General features: G+C 41.6%; 1 protein-coding gene across 15 annotated transcripts in view; it reads left to right on the top strand.

Annotated features, from left to right (window-relative positions):
- Positions 1 to 16,238, top strand: part of ptprsa (protein tyrosine phosphatase receptor type Sa) — a 513,824-nt gene that overhangs the window by 395,727 nt on the left and 101,859 nt on the right. For all 15 annotated transcript variants that reach the window (XM_060941290.1, XM_060941298.1, XM_060941295.1 and 12 more), the window contains one exon: positions 15,444 to 16,037. In XM_060941290.1, the coding sequence (XP_060797273.1) occupies positions 15,444 to 16,037 (594 nt within the window). The remainder of the gene's footprint in view (positions 1 to 15,443; positions 16,038 to 16,238) is intronic.

Below are 16,238 nucleotides of genomic sequence, written 5' to 3'. Positions count from 1 at the left end.
TCTGGGCCCTATGCACAAGCAGTGGCCACGGGCCCCCCCCCCAAAAAAAAGCTCAGCAGTTAACAATGCTGAAAGTATCTAACAACAAGGGCGTACTACCAGTCCAGTCAGTTATGTAGCCACACATTAATCTAACAACTCTTAAATGAATAAAAAACCCTAATCACACAATACTTCACTGAATCTTTGTTTTATTTGCAGAATGATTAAAAGTTGTAATAGTAAATGCCACCAAAGGTCACCAACATAATAGGCCTGCATGAAAATTGAGCACCTTTGCATTGGGCTGAAGAGAACAGATTATCTCATCTCATCTCATTATCTGTAGCCGCTTTATCCTGTTCTACAGGGTCGCAGGCAAGCTGGAGCCTATCCCAGCTGACTACGGGCGAAAGGCGGGGTACACCCTGGACAAGTCGCCAGGTCATCACAGGGCCGACACATAGACACAGACAACCATTCACACTCACATTCACACCTACGGTCAATTTAGAGTCACCAGTTAACCTAACCTGCATGTCTTTGGACTGTGGGGGAAACCGGAGCACCCGGAGGAAACCCACGCGGACACGGGGAGAACATGCAAACTCTGCACAGAAAGGCCCTCGCCGGCCACGGGGCTCGAACCCGGACCTTCTTGCTGTGAGGTGACAGCGCTAACCACTACACTACCGTGCCGCCCAGAACAGATTATCAAGTAGCTTATTTATTACATAAAAGAAAAATGCCATTTCCAGATTTCTACATTAACAAAATACTTCCTTTAGTACTATTGTGTCTCTCTTTTCATTGGTCAACTTCTCTGGCCATATAGTGCTGGATCCTCTGGCTTGCACTCCTTGGCACTGCCCTGACTACTCTCTTCATCCCTTTCACTTTTCTCAGAACCTTCTCTGCTTTCACTTGCATCATCCTCTATCACATCTTCTCTATCTACCTGGACAGATCCCTCTACAAGCATGAAGCATATGATATTAGCAGGCAATGTAGCCTAACTGATGTGATTGAACATGCTTAATATATAAATATTTTGTGTAAAACTTCCTCAAACTTCATATTCATTTGCATCATAAAAAACTATGTGGCATTTTATTTTTCTTATGGATGTGACAAAAATGTAAACTTTTAGTCTCTTATTCTAATTAGGCTATAGCCAAACATAGGCTTCAGTAAAACACAGAGCATGACTTTAGTGTTGCTTAAAGGATATGGGACATGGATTTTTACCTGGGTATAATTATGTATAAAGGACATAAGAAATGCCATCTAAATCACTGCAGGGCGTCAAAAATGTGAAAATCACCACATTATTCAAGTTTTTTTATACATCAGCGTAAAACAAGGATTCGTTAATGAGCTAGGTGGTCACGTGACCCGTGATGTCACAAAAACTTTCCAAGGAGCCAGCGCTTGGGTATCTAATGTAAACAGGTTACTGAAATGGACACCATCGACAGTGACATTCCCGATGTTTCACAGAGATGTGAAGTTAGACCCTATCAATTCGAACCGATAGCTGGAAATTCACATGAACATAGATCTTGTCTTTACTCTGACGGGTCAGATGATTCTGAGAGTGAGAGTTCATTCAGCCCTCATGAAACTGAAAGCGGTCGGCTCGATAACACTTCCTGGTAAGTTAAAAACAATTCTGCTCAAAGGCTAATGATCTGTTGAAAGAAGTATTATTTTTGTATCATACATTGAAAGTTCATCATAGATCTAGCTAAAGTCCGTTGCAAGCTAGTTTTTTTTTTGCTGATATTTTTCGAGATTGATTGAGATACAATGCTTCCAGAGTCCGAGATGAAAACATTCAAAATGGCGAAACGAGTCAGAATTATGATAATCAATAATTGATACACCCAAAATTATAATACTAATCCTTACCTCGGCTTTCAGTCGCTTAGCGCAGAGGTCTTCAACAGGGGGGTCGCGAAATCACACCGGATCACTCATATCAACAAAAATATTCCTGCCCTGTCCCCTGGCCTCCGTGCAGGGATGCAAACAGCGCGCCTTTCGGCGGATGCCGCCTTTTTCACGGCTGAATCGCGCAGATCCGATTTTTAAAAAAAAATAGCGATATTAATTCATGAAACATGAAGTATAAGGATGAGAAAAAAACAGTTTAAATCGGGAAGCTGCGCACATTTGTGCAGCCTGGCGCAAATGTGCACAGCTTCCCGATTTAAACTGTTTTTTTTTTTCTCATCCTTATACTTCCTGTTTCATGTTTCATGAATTAATATCGCTCAGTACCTGAGTATTAATGTTGAAAGAATCCTCAGTGAAATGGTCCAAACACAGTTTGTGGGAAACAGTAGGTGCAAAGTTTTTTCAACAGGTGTTCTGTAAAGTTATCCTACCGCTTGGATTTGTCCTACCAAGCCTACTGCGCATGCGCGAAGCCTACTGCGCATGCGCAGGTGAGCCCACACTTTCCTCAGCTTCGGGTCCTTGGGGAATGCAAAAAAACTTACTCCAGGGCATTTCCCATTGGAATTATTGCAACCATAAGCAGCACAATACACCATGATGTCCAATGTATGATGGCCAATGTACTTTAAAGACTATAAAAACAATTTTCTTGTCATCCACTTCTCCATTCATCTACCCGCTTGTGCTGTGCCCGAAAGTTTTTGTGACGTATGATCACGTGACAGCGGCTCTTCCGGTTGCAAAAAATGCATATCGGAAGTCGAGCAGAAATGCCATATAATCATCACGAATATAACGATTTTGCTGAATTTAATAGATGATTTTGTATTTGTTGATGCAATTAATTCATATTTTAATGGAAAGAAACTGATATAGCGTGCTTTTATGTTTCATGTCCCATATCCTTTAACACATTACAGTAAAAATAGCTAAAATTATGTGCTTTCATTTTAAACTAAAGGCTCACCTTGTCTCAGATCCCCAGTATGAGAGGATGAGGGGTGTGTTGCTGCATCCCCCTCTGTGACAGTCTCTGAAACTGACTGCCATGCGTTTCACAAGTTAGCTTTGCTACTAATTTGACAGCCTACCCTTATGAACCTATGACATTGAGACTAAATTAGGGGTTGTTTTACAATCAGGGTACAAAGTTAGCGTCACAGGGGTCCAAAATTCAAATTGATTCAAACTGGTTCTTGTACCAGTTTTTAAGTGAAGGACAAGTTAAAGAACAGATTTCAGGTAATTTTTTGACATGTGTGTATGGTAGTTTTGTGTAATCTGCTATAAGATAAAGAAGATTAAGTGTAGCTTTAAGCAGGGCTGGGAGAAACAAATGAAGTGATTCTCGGAGAGGACTTTTTTTTTTTTGACAATTCAGAATCCACTACTTCCATAGTGCTTTTAAATATAAGGCTGTAAGCTTTGTGTTAGTTGTCTCTCATATTTATGTCCCAATATCTTGACCACATTTTAGGATGAAAATAATCATTTTAGATATGTTATTTTATATTGAAAAATTAGCTGTCTCGGAGAGGACATTTTTTTGACACAATTACATACTATCTATTTTAAGTTCGTTTCTTAAGACAAGGATTTTTTAAGATGTTACCTTGTTGACAGTTTCGGCGAGAATCTTCCGCCTTCTTCAAAACAGGACTGTTTTGAAGAAGGCGGAAGATTCTCGCCGAAACTGTCAACAAGGTAACATCTTAAAAAATCCTTGTCTTAAGAAACGAACTTAAAATAGCTTTAATAGTTAGACATAATGAACTTCCACTACAAATTACATACTAATTTGATCAAAATAGTCTGAAAACTTACTGGCATTCAACATTAAAACTTAACTATGTTTCCAATGATATGGAACCAAATATGTGTTTTATGGTATAAAGAATGATTTAAGTGCATCCCTTTTGGAGCTACCTGTGGTCAAAAAAGCACTTTTCTAAATGACACGAGTAATTTTGCTAAATATGACATACCGTATATTGCCATACATTCACCAAAAATAACGTTATCACCAAATTTTTTTTTGCATGGTAAATAGTAGTCTGGCTAACGCGACTTCAAAGCTCTGCGAGCATTTGGTCTGGCAAAGACATTAAGCCCAACCGTTTCCCAAAGTGCGTGGTTGACCCGCCTCCCTGAAATGCCTCAGTTTGCTACTGGTCGAAGCCAGAAAAGGCTGTGACGAAGCTTAAACCAATCACATCACTCTTTCCTCTGACGTATGTGACGCAATGGGGCTAACTGGTAGATTAAACTCTTATCGAAGCCGGTCGGGAGCAAGGCGAAAACGTCCTTCCTTTCAATAAATACCTCCAGGGCTGCTCTTTGCTCCGTTTTCAATGAGAACTTGCTCCATGTTCGTAATGTTTCTAGTGAATGAAACGCTTCCGGCATAGATTCTGTAAACAATCTATGGCTTCCGGTCGCAGTTCTACTACGTCACGGCCTTGAACACGCCTCTACCCAGGGCCGTTGGAGATGCTCAATGTTGATTGGCTCCCGATTTTTCGGGAGCTTGGAAGAGCTGTAGATAGCTTGCCTGGCCAGACTAAGCTCGCAACAGGCCCTCGTGTTGCGTCACGCTTAGGATGGGCGGACCCAGGCTAGGTAAATAGAGCTATCACAGGGCTACAATAAACAACCAAGTTTATTTAGTCAAGCCTTTTGATATTGAAGATAATAAGTGTTAAATGTGATTTTTAGCTTGCATACCCTGATTGTAAAACAACCCTTAGGCTATTAGCCTAATTATGTTATGGCCCAATAATAAATATTAATTTAATTTTCGATTAGTATACTATTGCAGTGCAAACAAAAAAGGCATCATGTTATTTCTAATTTTGTGTTGTGCAGTTTTTAGCACTGACAATCGTGGTGGTATTGAAGCATTTATAGCCACGGGTGTTCATTTAATGTAGGCTATTTGCTTTCACACTTGGGTTCACCTTTCTTGGGAAAGAAGTTTGTGAGCAGTTGCTTTCCCTCATTTCTTTTCTTGTCTCTTTCCTGCCTCTCTTTTCGTTTCTGAAAACCAGATTTTGTTTTCTTGTGCATCATCTTCCATAGCACAGATAGCCTACAATACGCAGTGCTGCTTCAGCAGAATGAACGCTACGTTAAACGCACCTAGTTAAAAAGCCCAGTGAAAGCGGACTAAACCATTTCGTGCAAAGGGGGCAGGCCTGTCCCCAGACACTATATGTAGGCTAGGACACACAATTCAATCCATTAATCAAACGATTTATTTACCCAAAACATTACATTTACATTAGTTAGCAACATATATCGTGATCTTTAAACGGTATTGCTATTTAAAGGAAAATAAAATTACAGACTCCTCAAGGGCCCTCCCCCCACTTGGGGCCCTGGTAACTCAGTCCCCCTTTTCCCCCACTACGACGCCCCTGCATATTACGTTAAAATTTCCTCTGCTTTGAAAACCTTTTTTTTTTTTGGCTTTGACTCAAATAAGAGGTATTGAAATGGACTGAGCTGAGAAAACTGACCTGTCTGGCTTTAGTTTGTTTTTTATTCGCCATGTCCCTGATCATTCCTGATCCTGCCACACACAGTACCGTGCTTTTTTTTTTTTTAGCGGATCATGAAATCACCAAGGAGCTTTTTCAATATAAAGATTAGCACCTTATCTCCGCAGAAAATGTCCCCGTATTGATCTTTTTGATATTGCATGTTGTCCAAGAGGAAATACATGACTGTGATTGATTTGGCTGCTGTTATTGATCCGAAAGCATCTAGTGGTTGATTTGATCTCTGTCTAAAACTACAACTCCAAATCAGAAAAAGTTGGGATGACATGTTGAAATTAAAACTGAAAACAATGATTTGTAAATAATCCTTGACCGGTATTGCACTCAAAACAATGCAACAGCACATTATTTGATGCTTTACATCATGAATTTTATTATGCAAAATAAACACATTTCAATTCTGATTCTTGCAACACATTTCAGAAAAGTTGGGATGGTAAAGCATTTACCATTTTATAATGTTACCATTCCTTCTCACGACACTTAAAATATGTTTAGGGACTAAAGACACCAAGTGACGAAGTGTTTCAGTTGTTATTTTGTCCCGTTCCTCCTGCAAACAGGTCTTAAGGTACGCAGCAGTACGGGGTCGTCGTTGTCATATTTTTCATTTCAATATTCACAACACATTCTCTATTGGGGACAGAGGGGACAGGCACCCTCTTCTTCCACAGCCATGCCTTTGTAATATGTGCAGAATGTGGTTTTGCATCGTCTTGTTGAAATATCCCTGGAGATGTCGTCGTCTTGAGGGCAGCATATGACGCTTCAAAATCTCAATGTACTTTTCTGCATTAATGCGCCATCACAGAAGTGTAAGTTACCTTTGCCAAGGACACTGACACAACCCCATACCATGACACACCCTAGCTTTTGGACTTGTTGCTACAGCCTGGATGGTCCTTTTTGTCTTTGGTCCAGAGCACATGACATCTATTTCTTACAAAAAAAAGACCTGGAAGACTGATTTGTTGAACCATAATACACTTTCCACTGTGTGATGGTCCATCCCAGATGCCTCCGAGCCCAGAGAAGTTCACAGAGCCTCTGGACACAGGTAACATAAGGCTTCCTTTTTGCACAGCAAAGTTTTAACTGGTATTTGTGGATGTAACTCCGTATTGTAGTGCTTGACAAAGGTTTGCCAAAGTAATCCTGAGCCCATGTGGTTATATCAGCTATAGTTGAATGACGGTTCTTGATGCCGTGCTGTCTGAGGGATCAGAGATCACGGGTGTTCAGCTTAGGCTTGTGCCCTTGCCCTTTACACACTGAAATTCCTCCAGATTCCTTGAATTGTTTAATGATGATATGCACCATAGAGGGTGAAATAGCCAAATCAAAATAGTGTTTGTAAACATTTCAATAATATTCTCACGCATTTGTCGACAAACTGGAGATCCTCGGCCCATCTTTGCTCCTCAAAGACTAGGCCTTTCCTGGATACTGATTTTGGACCAAATTATGATTAGAGTTACCTGTTGACACCACCTGTTTCAAATCACACCATTATTTAATTGTTTTACCCCATTACTTGCCCTAAATTGCCCCCGTCACAACTTTTTGGAATGTGTTGCAGGCCTGAAATGCAGGAATGGATGTATATTAGCAAATGAAATGAAGTTGACCAGACAAAACATGAAATATCTTGGGTTCATACCGTCTGCAATGAAATACAAGTCAAAGTAAATTTAGAAACATTTTCTGACTTGAGGTTGTACAAATACCAAATGCGTCAGTCTGTATTTATTTATTTATTAACATTCACATACTACAGCAAGAGAAGGTCAAGGATTAAAGAAAAAGTCCATCCTGAAATACAATAAATATGTTTCGATTGGCATATTTGTAGTGAGTTTTGAGCGATTCTGGTGCTAATTTGCGAAGTTAGTAGGTTTGTGCTGCTCTGATGGCTTGGGGGAACATTATTATTGCTAGCACAGTTAGAGTGGAGTTTAAAAGGAGAAATCATTTCCACAATCTCAAGGTCACAAACAAAGACCTTATCTCACTTCCTATTTTCCAATGAATTTCAATGTCACATTAATGAGAATTTAAACATGGAGCTAGTGCTACAAGATGGTACAAGTCCCAGGGGCGTCGTGGCTCAGGTGGATAGGGCACCATACCCAGGGGTGCAGATCCGATGTCAGGATTGGGGGGGACACAAAAGTGATTTTTTTTTTTTTTTTTGCCCGTATGCAACTCATACCATGCAACCATAAATCACAACTTCGTAGAGGCTCGCCACATCATTCAAAAAGTACTGCACAGGGAATCATTTGTCTGAAAATACATTTGTTTGTACAATTTTTAATAATTTAGGGGATTTTTATTGGGGGGGGACAATTCATGTTTTTCAGAAATTGGGGGGGTCATGTCCCCCCCGTCCCCCCGGGATCTGCACCCATGGCCATATCATAAATCCGGGGACCCGGGTTTGATTCCGACCCGAGGTCATTTCCCGATCCCTCCCCGTCTCTCTCTCTCCCGCTCATTTCCTGTCTCTACACTGTCCTATCCAATAAAGGTGAAAAAAAGCCCCCCCCCCAAAAAAAAAAAATGGTATAAGTCCTGAACTTGTAATTCCAGAAATTCCAGATGACATTGGTGTTAGTATGCAAGCTACGAAAATGGTTCTGTTTGAGTAGAGTGGACAGATGAGGATGTGAGCTGGATAGACGAAAGGATTAAAGTGCCGCTGCATCGCTCTCTTTAGGTAGAGGTGAAGCAAGGCCTAAATCTCACTAGCACCACTATCATCAGGTTGTTGAATGGCATTCTGGGTAATGAACGAAATCATTAACTAGACCAACATTTCGTTGAAAGAAGATAAAAATTAAAAGAAAAACAAACTTCTGAATTTCATTACAAAATAAAATTTGGATGCCAGTGAAGAAACTTTAATTATAAAGATTCATTTGCAAGTTGCTCATTTATAGATTTTTTTTCTTCCTTTAAGGAAAGGAGTGTCGATATTTTCAGTGCTTTTAAAATGTGATTAAATGGAAATGTTTGCCCACCCCATGTACAGTGGGGCAAAAAAGTATTTAGTCAGTCACCAATTGTGCAAGTTCTCCCACTTAAAAAGATGAGAGAGGCCTGTAATTTTCATCATAGGTACACTTCAACTATGAGAGATGAAATGAGGAAAAAAAATCCAGAAAATCACATTGCCTGATTTTTAAAGAATTTATTTGCAAATTATGGTGGAAAATAAATATATCTATTATATCTATATCTATATATATATATATATATCTATATATATATATATATATATATATATATATATATATATATATATATTTGTCAATAACAAAAGTTCATCTCAATACTTTGTTATATACCCTTTGTTGGCAATGACAGAGGTCAAACGTTTTCTGTAAGTCTTCACAAGGTTTTCACACACTGTTGCTGGTATTTTGGCCCATTCCTCCATGCAGATCTCCTCTAGAGCAGTGATGTTTTGGGGCTGTCGCTGGGCAACACGGACTTTCAACTCCCTCCAAAGATTTTCTATGGGGTTGAGATCTGGAGACTGGCTAGGCCACTCCAGGACCTTGAAATGCTTCTTACGAAGCCACTCCTTCGTTGCCCGGGCGGTGTGTTTGGGATCATTGTCATGCTGAAAGACCCAGCCACGTTTCATCTTCAATGCCCTTGCTGATGGAAGGAGGTTTTCACTCAAAATCTCACGATACATGGCCCCATTCATTCTTTCCTTTACACGGATCAGTCATCCTGATCCCTTTGCAGAAAAACAGCCCCAAAGCATGATGTTTCCACCCCCATGCTTCACAGTAGGTATGGTGTTCTTTGGATGCAACTCAGCATTCTTTCTCCTCCAAACACGACAAGTTGAGTTTTTACCAAAAATTTCTATTTTGGTTTCATCTAACCATATGACATTCTCCCAATCCTCTTCTGGATCATCCAAATGCTCTCTAGCAAACTTCAGACGGGCCTGGACATGTACTGGCTTAAGCAGGGGGACACGTCTGGCACTGCAGGATTTGAGTCCCTGGCGGCGTAGTGTGTTACTGATGGTAGCCTTTGTTACTTTGGTCCCATCTCTCTGCAGGTCATTCACTAGGTCCCCCCGTGTGGTTCTGGGATTTTTGCTCACCGTTCTTGTGATCATTTTGACCCCACGAGGTGAGATCTTGCGTGGAGCCCCAGATCGAGGGAGATTATCAGTGGTCTTGTATGTCTTCCATTTTCTAATACTAATTGCTCCCACAGTTGATTTCTTCACACCAAGCTGCTTACCTATTGCAGATTCAGTCTTCCCAGCCTGGTGCAGGTCTACAATTTTGTTTCTGGTGTCCTTTGACAGCTCTTTGGTTTTGGCCATAGTGGAGTTTGGAGTGTGACTGTTTGAGGTTGTGGACAGGTGTCTTTTATACTGATAACGAGTTCAAACAGGTGCCATTAATCCAGGTAACGAGTGGAGGACAGAGGAGCCTCTTAAAGAAGTTGTTACAGGTCTGTGAGAGCCAGAAATCTTGCTTGTTTGTAGGTGACCAAATACTTATTTTACCGAGGAATTTGCCAATTAATTCATTAAAAATCCGACGATGTGATTTCCTGGATTCTTTCCCCCATTCTGTCTCTCATAGTTGAAGTGTACCTATGATGAAAATTACAGGCCTCTCTCATCTTTTTAAGTGGGAGAATTTGCATAATTGGTGGCTGACTAAATACTTTTTTGCCCCACTGTATCTGGAGTTAATACAGTACTGGAAGAAACTGACAAGACAACTTCTGAAGAATTAATCCCTCCATCATTTAGCTCTTGCATGGCACAACAGAAAAGCATTCATCCGAAGATCATGGGTTTGAATCCGATGTTATCACAGACGTCTGTGGCTAGGTGCTCAAGGGTGCAAAGTTGGCCCCTCTCTCAGGGAGGGAGTGTACTCTCTTCTCTGTTATTCACAAGTGACAGTAAACAATCACAGGTGTCTGTGAGCTCATCCATACGGAAGTGCATGAATGTGCTTTCTGCCCTTTTTCGCCTGAGCAGCAGTTTAAAAAAAAAAGAAAGAGAAGGTGGTCGGCTGCCTTCATGTGCCATGGAGGAAGCACATGATAGCCTTCAACCTCCCTGGTTGTCATGTGATAGGGGAGAGCCGTCTGGTTGGTAGAAATTGGCCATGATTATCTTAGAAAAAAAAATCCTCCATCATCAAAGGGCTTTTTTTCTCCTTTCCTGATCCACTGGAAACGAGAAGGGCAGTTAGGGAGCTGGAAATTAGAGCACCAGAGAGAAAGGAAATGAAAGTGAAACCCAATCCATTCTCAATCAGTGACTGTGTGTCAACAGCAGCCATTAATGCAGGCCCTGATGGGAAACGTGCCTGGGGCCGTGGAGTGAGGGATTGAGAGAGGTGTGCGTCGGCCGGCACACTGAGCTGAAGTGGAGTCAGTGTTTAGTGCCTCAATCACGGAGACACTGACCCCCTTCGTCCTTGCCTTGCACCATATTGCACCATGTCCCTCATCACCTTCATCCCTCCCTTTCTCTCTCACTTCTGAACCACTTCAATTCCTCTCATTCATCCTTCTTTTGGAATGATTTACAGTGCCCGCCACAATTATTGGCACCCCTTGTAAAAAGGAAAAAAAAAATCTACCTTTTGGTGAAGTCACTTCATCTCACACTGAAAAAATAAGAAAAATCCAACCTTTTAATTGAAATAAATTTATTCAGAGAAAAACAAATCCCTCATCAAGAAATAATTATTTTCAACAAAAGCGCATGCGCCACTATTATTGGCACCCCTGCTTTTAATACTGTATACCAGGGCTTTTCAAAGTGTGGGGCGCGCCTCCCCTGGGGGGGCGCCAGAGTTCTTCATGGGGGGCGCAACGTGAGGAAACATAAACCAGAATAAGTTACTACTGCAGACATTTAGCGAACTTCAGCTAGCCTTTGCCAGAGACAAAATGGATCGATTTTTAGTACCTAAAGCTACAGTGAGTGAGGAGACAGAGTCTGGGCCAAGCAAAAAAACAGAGCCTCCAGGATTTTGCGATGTTGTGATTTGCAACATCAACGCAAATTCAACCAATCCCCGCGAATTCAGGGCGGTGTTGCAATTATTTTTTTTATTTTTTTTTTTTTAGATATTTTTTTGGGCTTTTTGCACCTTTATTGGATAGGACAGTGTAGAGACAGGAAATGAGCGGGAGAGAGAGAGACGGGAAGGGATCGGGAAATGACCTCAGGCCGGAATCGAACCCGGGTCGCCCGCATTCATGGTATGGCGCCTTAACCACCTGAGCCACGACGCCCCCGGGTGTTGCAATTATATCCAATCACCGCAACCTTCCCGCAAATTTGACCAATCGTTGGCGTCGTCTTGAGGTGACGTCGACAAACTACCTTCCGCCTTACTTCCATGTATATGTTCAAGAGAAGCAGCATGCGTGCAGTGTTGCCAGATTGGGCGGTTTTAAGTGCATTTTGGCGGGTTTTGAACATATTTTGGGCTGGAAAACGTCAGCAGTATCTGGCAACATTGCATGATGTGCGAGTCAGTGTTTATATAGGCTTAAATTCTGTTACTGAAAGTGTGTTATGTTTACATTATTTTTTACTTAATACAAGAAATTAATGGATGCCAACATTTTTGCCAAAATGGTATTTTATTTTCCATTGTTTAGGCAGCTTCAGCATCATACTGTGAGATTCTGTTCAAATTTTTTTTTTCTTCTATGAAGCCTGAGCCATTTATTTTATTAATTTATAATTATTGTTTACCTGGAGACTTGTCCAGGGTGTACCCCGCCTTTCGCCCGTAGTCAGCTGGGATAGGCTCCAGCTTGCCTGCGACCCTGTAGAACAGGATAAAGCGGCTAGAGATAATGAGATGAGATGAGATTATTGTTTAATTTAGTCTTCAGGAGAGACTGCCTGCACACAGTACTAGTATTAATAGTTTTTTTTTTCTTACATGAAAGCTGAGGCATTTATATTATATTTTAAGGTAACTTCATGTTGTGCTGTGAGGTTCTATGCACTTTAACTTTTGAACCAACAGGTGCATTTGGATAAGTAAAGCCTATTTTTCTGCATTTTTGTAGTCCTGGTAATCTTTTATATTGGTAAAGTTGTTTATAGGACCATTTCTCAGCGTCTTTGTTTTTTTAATCAATAGTTTTTTGGTAATAACTTAATATTTAACATATCACTCAATTTTAATCACAAAAAGAGAAAATCGCAACAATTTCTCGCAACTTTCACTTCCTCCCGCAATGTAATCGCAACAAAAACCTAAAAAACACCGCAACTTTCATTGCAATTTTTTGGAAAACCCCCCGCAACATCAGACATTTTAGCCTGCAACAGTCACAAAAAAGGCCTGTGAAATCCTGGGGGGACTGAAAAAAGAAGGAAGTATGACCACGATTATTTAAAGTTTGGATTTTCATGGACTGGATCTGAAGATGCTCCACTGCCACAGTGTGTTGTCTGCCAAGAGGTGCTAGCTAACGATGCTATGAGATGTTTAAAATGTGTAAAACAAGATGTTTTAAAAAGAAAAGCACAGATGTTTAAAATGTGTAAAAAAAAAAAGATGTTTTAAAAAGCACAGATGTTTAAAATGTGTAAAAGAAAAAAATAAAAATGTGTACAACAACCATTTTTTAAAAAAAATACGAATGGAACATTAAGTATAGCAACAACAAAAATTGTAAGGGGGGGCGCTGTTGTTTATTTGCTCTCTGAGGGGGGGCTGACTCTCCCACACTTTGAAAACCCCTGCTGTATACAACCTCCCTTTGCCAGTAAAACAGCACTGAGTTTCTCCTATAACATAAGATTGGAGATACAGTGCAGGGCATCTGAGACCGTTCCTCTGTACACAGTCTCTCCACATCATCTAGGGTCTGAAGCCCTGTCTCGTGCTCTCTCCTCTTCAGCTCACTTCACAGGTTTTCAATGGGGTTCAGATCAGGGGACTGAGATGGCCATGGCAGAAGCTTGATTCTGTGCTCAGCAAACCATTTTTATGTTGATTTGGACACATGCTTCGGATCATTGTCCTGCTGGAAGAGCCAGTGACGACCCAGTTTTAGTTTCCTGGCAGAGGCAGCCAGATTTTGATTTAAAATGTGATGTACCCTAACAAGGTTTTCAGAGCCTTTGGATGAAAAACAGCCCCAAAACATCACAGAACTTCCATATTTTACAGATTGAGTTCTTTTCATTATGGCCAGCCTTCTTTTTACACCAAACCCACCTTGAGTTTTTTATTGCCAGAAAGCTCCATTTTTGTTACACTGGACCATAGAACACAGTTCCAGTCAAAGTTGTAGTTGCATTTCACAAACTTCAGGTGCTTACATTTGTGGTTAACTGACAGAAAAAGCTTTTTTCCAACATAAAGGCTTTTTTCCAACATACCTTCAACATTTCTAAATCTGTTGGCATGGAGGTGGATCTGATGGTGGTTTTGGAGACTTGGAAACCCCTGATTTTACTTATTCTTGTAATTCACCAACAGTGATCCTTGGGGACTTTTTTTTTCGCCTCTTTTACCTTTCTCCTTACTGTACTGTACATGGGGGCAAAATAAACCTGGGTCCTTTTTCAGGCAAGTTTGTAACAGTTCCAGTTGGTGTCCATTTTTTTATTCTTGCCCTAACAGTACAAATTTGAATCAATCACAACATGTCTATATGGCATGGTAGTATTGCCGTCTCTCAACTGATCCCCGGTTGGACCCTGAGCTCAGGTTACCGACTGTGTGTTTCTCTGTTTCCCCATGTCTGTTACCCCTTTTCCACCAAATCAGTTCCAGGGCTGGTTCGGGGCCAGTGCTGGTGCTGGTTCACAACTCGTTCAACTTGCGAGCCAGCTGAGAACCAGTTTGCTTTTCCATAGCTCGCGGTGCTAAGGGAAGCCACGTCATTATGTCGCTGTATACGTCATTACGTCGCTGTATACGTCAGTTACATTGCTACATTTGCATAAACCTTGGCGCGAATATCGAAGCAAAAACAACGTGGAAGAAGCAGCAGCAGCAACAACAACAATAATAATAATGGATGACTTCGCGTTTGTACAGCTGCTGCTTCTCATCACTTAAAAATGGCAATCTTTCGTGGTCTTGTTATTGTTGTTGGTCTTAACAACTCCGCTGACGTAAGCGGTTCTTTCCTCTGGCCCAGCAGAGAGTTGGTGCTAGCCTGGAACCGGTTTTTCTGGCCCCAGAGCCAGTTCTTTGTCAGTGGAAACAGAAAACCCGGTTCCAAACTAAGCACTGGCCCCGAACCAGCCCTGGAACTGATTTGGTGGAAAAGGGGCATGTGTGGGTTTCCTTGGTGCCTCAAAATGGTGCTCCAAGGTGTGAATGTGTGTGTGCCTGGTGCACTTCAGTGGATTTGCATCCCATCAGTGGTGTACATTTCCACCTTGCACCCAGTGAGTAGGCTCTGGATCCACCACCACACAGATCAGGATAAAGCGGTTACTGAAGTTAAATGAACGAAGGAATGAATGTGGTGTCTAGAGATTAACCCCTTAACCTCTGCATGTTTGTGGAAAATCTGGTCTGGAAATCAGTCAGAACCAGTGTGTAAAGACTCTTTATCTGGCTCTGTTTGTGTTTACACATTAAAGAATAGTGGGGTTTATTTTTTAGATATAAATAAATGAGTTTGTATTCAGCACATGTTACACCACTGGCACTAGTGTACACTCATCTTGTTTTACCAACTTGTCAATCAAAGCCATGTAACTTATGGAGTTGTACACATGTGGTACATCTCATTAAAGCCCTTTGCTTTACTCACTGCATCATGTTAATTATCATTATGCAGAGAGACAGAAAATGAGTAACTGCTAATTATTATTGCAATTCATTTTCATGCTATTATTAGTATGTAAATGGATTACACTAATACTGTGTTTTGTGTGTTTTTCCTCAGTGCCAGGCCCACCCTCCCTCTGGGTCCATCAGGACTCGGAGAGCTCAGCTGTGGTACGTTGGCTCCCTCCCGAGCTTCTTGCGGCTGGTCTGGAGCTCCTTGGATATCGCCTCCAGTTTGGCCGTAAAGATGTCCCACCATTGGCGACGCTGGAGTTTGCACCATATGAGCGTGAGTTCTCTGTGTCTAGCATGCACCGGGGTGCCACCTACATCTTCAAGATTTCAGCCAAGTCACGTTCGGGTTTCGGAGAGGAAGCCAAACAGGAGCTGAGCCTTGACGAAGAGGCACCACATGGCTACCCACACATCCGAGACGCCTCCAACATCACCTGCTGCTCAGTGCACTTCTCCTGGCTGCCTCCGGTTCTGGCAGAGCGCAATGGCGCTATCACGGAGTACACGCTGGCGTACCAGGAAGCGGGCACCACCAGCATGCCCTTAGAGCTGCGCCTGCCAGCCACCGAACACAGCTACACGTTGAACAGCCTGAAACCAGACTCTCTTTATGACGTGAAAATTCGTGCACACACCAGCGTAGGTCCTGGGCCCTACAGCCCGACCATCCAGTATCACACAATGGCCCTCACCACAGGTAGCGCTTGCTTTTCTATCCCTCTTTCTCCGGAAAAAAAAAAAAAAAACAGACAACACCACAACCCCCGCACTGAAAATCCAAGCACCTACACTGTGATTCGATTAAACTAATGCAGGGGGGACGCTCACCTCACTAACCTGAACCAAGGTAAAAGTCGAGTCAGTAAGTTAAAAGTCAGTCAGTTTTGAAAGGGAGGAA

The sequence above is a fragment of the Neoarius graeffei genome, chromosome 15, assembly GCF_027579695.1.
Source record: "Neoarius graeffei isolate fNeoGra1 chromosome 15, fNeoGra1.pri, whole genome shotgun sequence".
Taxonomy (NCBI): Eukaryota; Metazoa; Chordata; class Actinopteri; order Siluriformes; family Ariidae; genus Neoarius; species Neoarius graeffei.
Note: the sequence above shows the minus strand (reverse complement) of the source record. Positions and strands in the feature narration are given on the sequence as shown.